The sequence below is a fragment of the Monodelphis domestica genome, chromosome 7 (genome assembly GCF_027887165.1).
Source record: "Monodelphis domestica isolate mMonDom1 chromosome 7, mMonDom1.pri, whole genome shotgun sequence".
In the NCBI taxonomy this organism is placed as follows: Eukaryota; Metazoa; Chordata; class Mammalia; order Didelphimorphia; family Didelphidae; genus Monodelphis; species Monodelphis domestica.
This window is the reverse complement of record NC_077233.1, coordinates 124,185,747-124,198,185: the sequence shown is the minus strand read 5'-3', so window position 1 is coordinate 124,198,185 and position 12,439 is coordinate 124,185,747. Positions and strand designations below refer to the sequence as shown.

The following is a 12,439-nucleotide window of genomic DNA, read 5'->3' as shown; positions in this document are numbered from 1 at the left end:
CAGTGTAATGAAAGGTAAGATGGGTAAATCCAAGAAAAATAGCAAGTTTGTAACTAATGAAATAATGGAATAAATTAATAGTGAATGGATGACTTCTTGATTTGAAACTTTTTAAAAAATCAATCAATGATGCTTTCTAGATTAGAGAGAGGAAACTTTCTTTTGTGTGAGTTAGGGTGAAAAAGCTTATATTGAGTTTCTCCTTTTGCTCTGATTGTCTAATAGTGTTACTCTGTGAGTGCTTTCTCCAATGTATTCAACAATGTTTTTTTAAGCTTCTTTATATTCATATGAGGTCGTTTTTCTAAAAAAAAAAAGATTCCCAAATTTCTATTACCTTGGCATTTTACCTAACAACCTTTACACTGAAATAGAAAGTTTAACCTGCACATTAAAAATTCCAAGAAGCCAATCATTTTCTTTTCAAATGATACTCTGTGCACAAAGGCAAATCATGCAGAAAGGTTGCCTTTGGGTTTTGAATTTCCACTTGGGAATTTCTGTAGTCACTTGAAAAGAAGCCTCACAGTTCAGCACCAATGAGTAATGTAGAAAATTCTTTGATAAGCATCTTATTTCTGAAAGTGGTGGCACTATCTGGCTAAACCCAATTATGGTGCCTGGCAGACTGAGGAATCAATTAGAAACTTACAACCCAGAATATGAGATGCTAAATATGAATGTGAACTACCATATTTTTTTTTCTTCCATCCTATTTCTGTTTTGTCTTGACTAAAAAAAAAAATAATAGTATTACGTTCAGCTAAAGCAACCCAAGCATGAAGGGACATAAGAACAAGATGAATTACATAAGAGAAGACAATTCATTATTTAGATTATTTCAAGAATTCTCCTTATTACTGAATTATTTTCTAACTTTCTTAGATTCTACTGATAGAGTCACAAGTAAATTACTGTAATTAAAGAAATTGACTCTGCTTATCTCACATTAGACAGATCTTCCCAAAGAATCTGGGAATGAGTATCACTATCTCAATGATGTTTCCAAAGCCAAAGCCAAAACCAAATGAAAAAAATATCTCTCAAACTCATTTTTGGATATCTGTAAAGGGAAACAACATTCTCTTGAGCTGCCATATTAATTTTATAAATTTCTCTCTCAAAATTCTGAAGGTTCAACATATTGATTATAAGAAGTGAATATTTTCTTTCAAATAAATATGCTTTCAGGTAACAATATGTATGGCTAAGCAAGCATTTAATAAATATTTTTGATTCAATAAGAAAACTGAAGATCAAAAGATCCTTTGACTTCTGCTATATTCCTAAAAAAATTGTTGGAAAGGAAAAAAATGTATATGTATAATAGTAGATTTGTTCTAACCTAGTTAACTCTTATTGATGTTCTATCCAGTAATACTTAATAAGGAGAAGTATCAAAAAGATCTTGTTATATTATGGGTTCATATACATTGAAGATAGAAGGGCCACTGACATTTTCAAGTCCATAAGTGTCAAACTCAAGGCCCAAAACAGATTAAAATGTAATTGGGAAAGTCTTAAAAAACAAACAAGTAATAATGCATAGCAAATGTTATTTTGTGGTTTTCTTTTCGAGTTTAACATTTCTATTTGAGTTTGACACCAGTTATCTAGTCTAACCCCTTTATTTCACAAGTGAAAAAAAAACAGACCAAAGAAGAGAAAATTTCATCAGTCACAAAACTTTTAAGCAATTGAAGTGGGACTTAAAACCATCTCCTCAACACCAAATCCAGTGTACTTCCTACAATAGCATACTGCTTGCCTCTCTTTGTATATAACAAGATTTCTAGCATCAGTCTAAAAAAATGTAAAACATTATGGATATTGTATATTACTTTCAGAGTAGAAGCTTATTGGAAATGATTCAGAAGAGCCTAGAGACGTCTATCAGGGATGGAGAATCTATACTTGTCCTCTTAATATCCTAGAATAAGCTATCTAAATTCATTGCCATCACTTCCTTACTATCCAGTCTTCAAACTCTTGAAATATGAATTCCAACCTCACAACTCAACTCAAACTGCTTTTTTTTAATTGTCTAAATAATCTCATAATTGCTAAATATGAAGGTCTCTTTTCACTTTTGACCTTGAAGAAGTTGTTGTTTTTGTTTTTTGTTTTTCAATAATGTTGGCCACTGGATGCTCTCTCCTTTCTTGAATTCCTGGCATTACTCTGGCTCTCCTATTTGTTTGACAGCTTCTAATAACTTTGTTCACAGCAAAGAGACAAAAGGTACAGAAGCATTCTCCATGGCTCTCTGCCACACCAATTTCTTCCCTCTCCAAATCTACATAAAATCATCTCAACAGGCTTTATTCTGTTGATTTAATCATCATTTATTTGAAGATGACCTTGCAATCTCTGAATCTAGAAATTTCTCTCTCTCCAAACTCTAAAAATACATCATCAAATGCCTATTGGTTGCTTCCTTCTACATGGCGCATAGGAAATCAACTTAACAGACACAAATGAAAATATTTTTTGTTGGTTGGGGGCAAATTCTCCTTACCATGTAGTGATGTGCCTGTTGTTAAGAATATAACTAAAATTACTACTCAAAATGGGCCCTTAAAAAATCAAACAATAAAAAGTCAAACAATGCTAAGCTATCTAAGTAAAGCAAAGGTTTATCAAATCTACAGGCTTACTAAAACACATTCAACATTAAAAAAATAAAGATTTCTATTCTTAAATTTCACTAGTAGTACATCCCTACTATTCCTCTAGTTCATCTCAGTAAAGTGTAGAATAAACCTTAACTTTTTTTCTCCCTTCTCTTCTATATTCAATCAATTGCTCAGTCCTGTCAAATTTCTATCCCATTTTTTCATTCATAAGATCCCCACTCTATAGAAGAGTTGTATTGTTTTGTAAATAAGGGCTGTCTCATCTACTGAATTTGTACTCCCAGGGCTTAGCACAGAGTAGGACCTAATTATATAATTTTTGATGGATTGATGATTATCTGGGTTCTTAAAAATAGCCTCTAAATTGATTTTTCTCCTTCCAGGGTCTCCAGGGTCTCTCTTCTTCAATTCCATCTCCACAGAGCTGGTAAAATAAGCTTCCCAGACCACTAGTCAGAATATATAACTGACTAAAAATATTTAGAAACTTATATATGGTCTCTAGGAAAAACCCACAAATTTATTTTCTTGACATTTAAAGTTCTTAATAGCCCACTTTACCATACTTAAAAAATATATTCACTCCCCTTCAAGTACACGTACATTCTATTTATCCCCTGAATTTGGCTACTATTTCCTGCCTCTGTGCCTTGACACAGGCTGCCTTACTGGGATACAAATTTAATAAATGAAGCAATCTTTATTTACAGAATGATGAGGCCCTGCAATGGAAATCATTTGGCTTCTTTCAAGAATTAACTTAGATACCACATTCTTCTTGAAGCCTTTCTTGACCCCCTAGGTTACTGGTACTTTCTTTCTCCTCAAATTACTATCTATATCTATTTATATCGATATCATCTATATTTTACATAGGGATATTATATAAAACATTACACACATGTACAGCTATATTTATGTGCATGTATTTTTGTATACTCACATGTACACATATGCGTATGTGTAATGTTTGTGATGTTTATATGTATATAGTGTCATGTATATATGTGTATTTATATATCCACTAGATTAAAATTTCCTTTAGAACAGAAAGTATTTCATTTTAGCCTTTATATTCCTAGCACTTATTATAATAGTCTGCATACAGAAGGCATTTCTGTTAATGTTAAACTGCACTCATCTTTATTGGAATAAAATCTAAAGCACAGTAATCTTACCGACTCTGCATGCTCCATGACAGCTAAGACGAAGAAGACATACTCCTGACCACTCTGGAGCTGCTTGTTAGTGAAGCCACCATAATGTTTCTCATCCCCCAAGGTGAACTCAGTAGGAAGAACATCAAAATGAGCAGCAATATATGGCTTTAGTTCAACCTCTCTTTCGTGACGGAGGCTCCTGCGTTTCCGAGATATCTCCTTAAGCAACTTTAGGATGTGGAGGAGGAGAGGAAAAGAAAGAGACAGGTAAATAACAAAAGTAACTATTGATTGTTTAATAGGAAAATCTATTTAATACCAAAACCAGGCTAGATTTGTCTGCATTTCATTGAGTATGTCAACATTACTAAATCTCAATTCTCCCATTTTTTTCATTTCTTGCCTTTTTTTTTGTTAAAATGAGGTACTAGAGGTTACTATCGCACTGCTTAGAATAGTAACAAGACCAATGAAGTCAATTTTCAGCAAATGCTATCATTGTCCACACTCAGAAAATTCTAAAAGGAATAGTCTATAGTACATAAAAACTTATATTAAGATACTAAGAATTCATAGCTATAAAAATTTAGAGATGCTCAAATATAGTCTAATATCTTTGTTTAAAGGGATAAAGAAACTGAGACCCACAAACAGGGAAGCATCTTGCATAAACTTACAAAGAAAAAAAGGTTCAGGGACCAAGATTTGGACATGGTTTCTAAACCTATTTTTCTTTCCAATACCATATAATTTTGTAACTAAGCAATCATACCTACATCTGTATTTTACTTAATCAATATAAGTATTGCTTGACTTCATCACCCTACTTTGCATCAGTCTTTTGCTTATATATGTGACAAAAGGTTCTTTAAAGAGTGAGCAAAATTTTCCCTAGCACCAATATACGATTGAATATTTTTATACATATTTATACATATGAAATTTATACATCATTTATAAATATATAAATAAATGGTGCATTATATTTCTTTTTAAATTGAAATTGAACTGTCTGTTTGTTATATTAAAATACCCAGGTAACACCCTCCCTCATTCCCCTAACTTAGAGAAGGCATCATTTAACAAAATGATATATGTTTATAAAAAACTATGTCTTGCTTTTTCTTTTTTAATCAATTGTTTCTTTGGAGGTGGGAATTCAAAGTCATTCTTCAAATAATATTTCGTTTGCTGTATATAATGTTCTCTTGATTCTACTAATTTCATTCTTCATAATTTCATATAATTTTTACATGTTTTTAATTAGTCTGCTAGACATTTCTTATGATTAGTATTCCATAACAATAATAAGACAAAACTTGTTTAGTCATTCCCCAATTGATGGTCATTCCCTCAATTTCCAGTTCTTTGCAAATACAAAGACAGCAGTTATCAATATTTTATGACATATAGGTTTTCCTTTTTTCCTGATCATATGAAGAAATAAACCTAATAATTGTATTGCTGGGTCAAAAGGTATACAGTTTTATAACACTGTGCATTATTCCAGATTGTTCTCCAAAATGATGGAGTAGTTCATAGTTCCATCAATAGGATATTAGTATCCTCATTTTCTTACATCCCCTCCAATATTTGTCATTTTGCCCTTTTATCATTTTAGCCAATTTTATAGGCATAAGATAATAATTCAGATTTGTTTTGATTAGCATATATTTCTCTAATTTATAAAGATTTAGAGCTCCATATGATTATACAAAACTTTGACATCTTCAACCAAAAACTATTTCTTCATATATTTTGACCATTTATAAACTAGGAATGTATCAGATTCTAATAAATTTGACAAAGTTCTCTTTATATTTTAGATATGAGGCATTTATCCCAGAAACTATTTCACATTTCATATTTTTGCAGTAAGGTCAAGTTCTAATTAATCATATATAAGGTTATTCATATTTAAATCCCAAACAAGCTCCTCTCTGACCTGACATTCCTGGTATCTCTACTTCCCCTTCTACCTAATGTATATTGGTGAATTAAAATTTATTTTCATGTGACTATCATTTCTTAGATAAAGAGGTTATACATTCTATTCTAAGATAAACAAAAATTATTTTTGAATCATGTGTTGTTCTGAACATCCATTAGAGTAGCTTTCTATGCTCAATTATTTCAAGTACTCAATAATATGTTATATATTTAGACCTCAATAATTATAAACACTGATTCAAAGATTAATACAAAGAATCAGCACTCTTAATATAAAGATAGTATTCTCAATAAAGTCTAGATCAAGTGCCTTGATTTTCTTTTGACCCTCAGTTTCCTCATTTGTCAAAAAATGAGAGATTAGAATATATGATTTCTAGGATCCTTCCCAGCATTAATATACTTGGATTCTCTACAATTTTCTATTAGATAATAATGTATTACAGACTCCTTACTCCTCACTGATATTTGGAGAGGGCTTTAAGGTTTGTAAAACATTTCAAATGAGGGAGCTATGCAGTACAGTAGACAGAGTGTTGGGCCTGGAGTCAAATCTAGCCTCAGATACTATCTGTGACCCTGGGCAAGTCATTCAATTTCTGTTTGCCTCAATTTCCTCATCTATAAAATGAGGGTAATATAGCAGCAGACCTTAATTTCCCCCTCTCAGAATGTACTAATGTACCAAAAAATAAATAAAAAAGAAGTTAAGGAGATGAACAGAACCTTAGATAAGTTAAATGAGATAGATATCTGGAGAACCTCCAAATACTTCCATGAGATTAGTAGTAGATCTATGCCTGAGCATGAAGATAATCTAAATATAGTTTCTGGTGGTACAACAATGGCTTAGAGAACATAATTACTATGCAAAAGTCTTACTTCAACACTCATCACATTATGGAAGTAATCCTGCATCACTCAAGGGTTGTGACACTAGAACAAAAGTTCCACTGGGTATGACCAAGCTGGAAAAACTTGCTTTGGAAAGAGTGTGGTCCTGGCAACAGATTATCTCTAATCACCAATTTAGGTCCAATCTAGCAAAATATGGTCATAGGAATAAATGTTAACTTAGAACCAAATGGGCTAAAGTGATCAGATTAAATGTTTATAGGAACATGGAGAAACAGGCCTAATATTATATCACCAAAGCAGCAGTGATTTTTTTTTTTAGAAAATAGATAGAAATATATATTAAGAGTCATAAAGTTATTCATGCTCATAGCCTTAAAGATCCTATTATTAGAGTCAGGTTAGAAGGGCATTATTGTGGGTAAAAAGCTGTGTATGTATGAAAATATTCAGGGAAGTTTAGTTATGACAAAATACCTGGAAATAACACCAATGGAATGAATGAGAGAAATGGCTGACTAGATTGTGATATCTAAATGTAATTGATTATATTATATTATTAGAAATGACAAATAATTGAAAACATAAAGAAGGGAAATTTATGAAGAGATGAAAAGAGAATAAAAATAATTCATATTGTGATTACATTTTTAAAAAAGCTGCAAAATCAAGAGAAAAAATATTCAAGTGAAACAAATCCAAAGGGAACTCAAAAGCAGAGAATGTTTAATATTTTTAAACAAATGGTAAGCAACATGGAGTTTGTGGCTTTGCACATAAGTGTTTCTATGCATTTGTTTATGCTTTTTGGTGGTAGTGGTGAAGTAAATAATAAAAAATTAATTAAAAAATTAAAATAAAGATAATAATAGTACCTATCTCACAAGGATGTTGTAAAGATCAAATGAGTTATCTATGAAGTATTTAACACAGTGCCTAGCAGATAGTAAATGAAATCTAAATATTGTCTGTTGTTATTTTATTATTTTATTTAATTTAATTTATTTTATATATATATATAAAATAATATAAAATATAAAAATAAAAACACATTATTTTATTTAAACATTATCCTATAAGGTAGGTACTAAAAGTATTTGAATTCCCATTTCATGATAAATAAATAGATTCAAAGAACTTAGTGAGACAGTGGCAAAGTATGAGAGAAAGGATTTGATGAAAAGTCTGTCCAACTTCTGTCCTTTCCTCACCTATTAAAAGCTATTAAAATAGCATTTTAATAGGAACCAGTCTAAAACTTATAGACATAGGATGACAGACTTTGATCACACATATGTTCTTTCTTGTGACACTTTAAGACAAATAATTCCAGATTGAAATAGTGCAAAGAATTTTAGTTATATTTATTTTAAAATCTAAGGAGAAAAGGGTACATCAAGTGAAGTTAAAGAATGTCTTGTTTTAATAAAACAGGGTGACAGCTTTTCTGTTCAAATCACTAAGGGCATTCTAAATAAACATAAAGTCATCTTCACCTTGACAAACAAATATAAGATATGCTTACATATTTATATATTCAAAATGTGTATATACATTGTATCTATATTACTAGCACTACTCCATTTTTAATGGATAATAACAAAACCCAAGTGTTTAATAATGAATATCCTTGATCAGGAAAAGGTACTCAGCCTTCCCTTACTGACTGACAACTTGAGATTCTTCCACATACTCTTTGTCTTTTTTTAGATAAAATGACCCAATACCATTCTAAAGAAGGAATAATTCTATAAACACTTATACAACTGGCTCAGCCTTTTGCTACACAAGTGAAGCTAATGTGGTAGATGGAAGAAGGCACATTCACAGCTAAATATGAGAGGGAAATTCCTGGAATGAGGTAAAAGTAAATATAAAACTGACTAGAGGTATTTCTTATAAAATATTTTTCTTTTAACATATGCTTACAATGGTAAATTCCAATTATAGTTTCTTCAAGATCCTAGTGATTGAGTATGGATCTTTTTTTTTTTCCCGGCTTATTACCAAATTTACCAAGTAGCTAACTTAATTAAAGGAATACATGGTCATGTTTACTCTAACTTTCTTAGAGACACATAGGAAGATTTTTAACTAAAATTTCAAGGGCAGTGCTATCACAATGAAATGAAGTGTGTCCACACAATGGTCACCCTTAATATGATTTTATTATTGATATAATATTTTCTGAGTTATTGGGTTTAATCTAATAGACAAAAGACATATGTATGTGTATATGTATGTATACATATATAGATACTCACATACTTTTACATTCTATCTATATGTCTAAAAGATGTCTTGAAATAGCTGATGACATAACTGCCTATGTGAACTTAGGCAAATGATTCAATCTCTCCTGGCCTCTTTTTCCTAATCTATAAGGGAGTTGAACTAAATAGCCTTTAATGTCTTTTCCATATGTAAATCTATGATCTTATATTAATAAAGGAAGACGTGTTGAAATTGTATCTTGTCTGGTCTCCCTGCACACTACCACCATCATATAGTATAAAGTAGAAAGAGCAGGAACCAAGATTGTAAAGGGGAACCTAGAAGTCATGTGCAGACTAACACAAAGATTAAAGGAGCATAATACACAAATTGTATAATATATTAACCAAATGTCACATCCCAGGAATATATACTGAATAACAAGAAGCCCTCTAGATTTTAATGTCAGGGTCTCTTAGTCTTATAATATGTAAACTTCAGGTAAGTTCCAAATATCCATAGTAAGACTAGCAGAACACCATATGTTACTGATAATTTTGAGATGACGAGGATATGTTAACTTTAAAATTTTACTGACAACTTTGAGATGATTTGGAAATGTTAATTAACTTAACTACAAGGTAACACAGATGAGAGTTAGTCTGTTCTTCCACTTAAAAATCCTATGAATATGAAACATCAATCTTCAACCTACTCCCCTCCTCCCTGCAAGCATCTACTATCTTCATCTGGGTCCATGCTGCCAAATGCTCCCAACTCTAATACCTCGTTATGCCAGTGATTTTCTGTGTTTCTTTCTTCCCCTATTCTCTTTCCCATACTGTCTACATTCCTCTACCTTCTCAACCTGATCTACCTTAGTACTCTTTGCTGTTTGTCTCTATATTTCTGTGCCTTTTAAATATGAGTACAGTCTTACTTCCTGCTGTCATCATGGTCTTCCCCAGAAAGTACACAAAGAATCAGTCAAGCTTGCCTGTTTAATAATTTCATGAATTGAATAACAATTCACAAGATTGTGAAATTAGGAGCCAGGAGGTCTGAACTTAAGACTTTATTTTGCAACAAACTAGTCTAATGACTTTTGGCAAGTCATGTCCCATCATCAATTCCTCACCACACACAGACCTCAGTTTCCTCATCTATCAAAGAGGTTGGCTAAATGTCTTAAGATTCTTCAGATCTTCTAATGCATACCTAAAATTCTTTGATTACATATGAAAAAAATCAGATACTAACTAAACTGAAAAAATTAAACCAGTAAATCAATATTATCAAATATAACAAATTATCAAATTGGAATGATTTTGTCAAAAAACACATTGTGGAATTTTATTAAATTCTTCAAGTAATCACCAAATTAAGAGCTATGCTCACAAGCAGAATGCCATAAATTCTACTGACCAAAAATTGATACTCAGAATATCTGATATTTCATGTATTTGGCCTACATATACAATAATATTTAGGGCTATTTTTATTTTTTTAAAAGTAGATGTTCATATGGACACATTTTAAAGGACTTTTTTTCCCATCTTATCTAAAAAAACTGGAGGAAATGTTACATTTGGGGAATCAGGAAAAAGGTCAGCATAGATGTAATGTAAATGTTAGCAGTCACTAAGTGTGATAAAAGCAAACATAATATTGATCAGATTTGTATCTCTCTAAAAGACAGTTAATCAAGTATAAATAACAGCAGTTTGTGTGAATATATATCAGCATACCACTTCCACCTCACTGATCAAACCTTGAATGTATCCTTGATTGTATTCATATTTTGGAAGTAGTATGCTATCATAACTCATCTATATTCCTATCATTTCCAGTAATCACTACCTAAATTCCTACATATTTGAGATGTTTGAATTGTCCTGGTTTCCAGAATATTATGTGCTTGTACCTCAAGTATAATCATTCCGGCTACAAATGGAATCCCTTTAGTTTGCATTTATCAGTTGGAATTCTGCCTCTATTACACATTAATTTATGAAGATGTGATCGGATGGCAACTACACTGTTGCTATAATCACAAACTGCCCCAATCATCCAATTATAAATCAATATTCTATAATTAAACATAAAGATTACATGATATTGTTGAATTGTACTCTGTCCGAGGATCAAATTCTGACTTCCTTCACATCACTTTCAAAGATTAGAGGAGCTAGTGTGGTCCAGTGGAATAATATTAACTTTGATGTCAGGATATGGGTTTGAATCCTGGGTCATATATTTGCTAACTGAGAATTGTTGGAATTTTTGGGTTTTTTTTTTTGGCAATTCATTTTATTCTTCTGGGTCCTATTGTTCTCATTTATAAATGAGGGGGCTGCACTAGATTATCTCTATCTTATCGTTTAGCTCTGAATCTATGAGCAGGATCTGAGGTACCTAATTTCTCTGGGCTTCAGGTTCCTTACTTGTAAAATAGGGATGAGGATCTTTATATTCCCTATCATATGAAATGTGGAAATGAAAATATTTTTAAATCTTAAAATACTATATAAGTGTGAGCGACTATCAACACATATAACTAATACTCTCATTTTTATAGGGGTAATAATGGATGTGCTTGAACTGGCCTTGATAACAGCAATAATACTCATGGAATTTATCACTTTGGGAGGCCCCCTACACAGGATGGGACAAACTAGAAGATAATGCTGAGAGTAATTCTCCCTCAGAATCATCCTTCAAGTTTTATAGCCATAAATATGAGTCATAGCTGTGGAAATTCCCTTAGGCCACCATTCTCTCATTTGAGGGGTTTCCAACAAATTGAATTACAGGCTTTTAAAAAAATTACTTGGTCAAACACATTTTAGACTTTCATTTGAGTAGCACTGCTTTGTCATATTTGGCAGTGCCAAGTGGCATGGTGAAATTACGATAAAGCTTTTATATTATCCACAGTAAGAAAAAAAGAGATTCTTGAGGGATCTGAAATTAGATGAATAAGCAGAAAGTGAGAACATCACTTACTACTCATTCATTCCCCTTTACAATAGTAACTTGATGTATTGTTGGTACTTCCAAAAGATATATCAAGGCTTGGGTTCTTTATCAGAAATAATTTTCATTTTCCAGTCAATGCATATCTTATTTCTTCCACCATTAATTCTACAATGTGGTCTCAATTATATCAGTAAAAAAGTGGGAAACAACCCATCCTGACCCAAATATTTCTGAATTAATAAATGTTCTTTATCAAACTATTATACAGATTAATGCACCACAACTTGCAGGATGATTAAAATGACCCTTTGTTATGGGAATCGGCAGCACAGACCCATAGAATTTAATTGCAAGGAAGTTCAATGTCATAGAGCCCAATACTTTAATCTATTAGCCCTGCTGCATTATGATGGGGATTCTGGAGGTTAAAATTAGGTTATAATAGTAAGTCAGCTTTCATTACTCACTACCAAATGACTTTAAAAAATAGATTTTAGTGCTTAAATGCATTTGATGCAATGTTGGACTATATATCTCAGTGTCACAAAATACATTTTTGCCCATTTATTTTTTAAGTAAAGCTAAGAAGAGATGAGATCATACCATTTAAAAATCTAATCTTAATCAAAATGGAATTGAGATATG

The 12,439-nt window shown here is 31.6% G+C and overlaps 1 protein-coding gene across 11 annotated transcripts in view; it reads right to left on the bottom strand.

Annotated features, from left to right (window-relative positions):
* The window catches only part of PTPRD (protein tyrosine phosphatase receptor type D), a 590,847-nt gene that overhangs the window by 156,342 nt on the left and 422,066 nt on the right, over positions 1-12,439 (bottom strand). For all 11 annotated transcript variants that reach the window (XM_056803979.1, XM_056803969.1, XM_056803973.1 and 8 more), the window contains one exon: positions 3,815-4,024. In XM_056803979.1, coding sequence (XP_056659957.1) covers positions 3,815-4,024 — 210 coding nt within the window. The remainder of the gene's footprint in view (positions 1-3,814; positions 4,025-12,439) is intronic.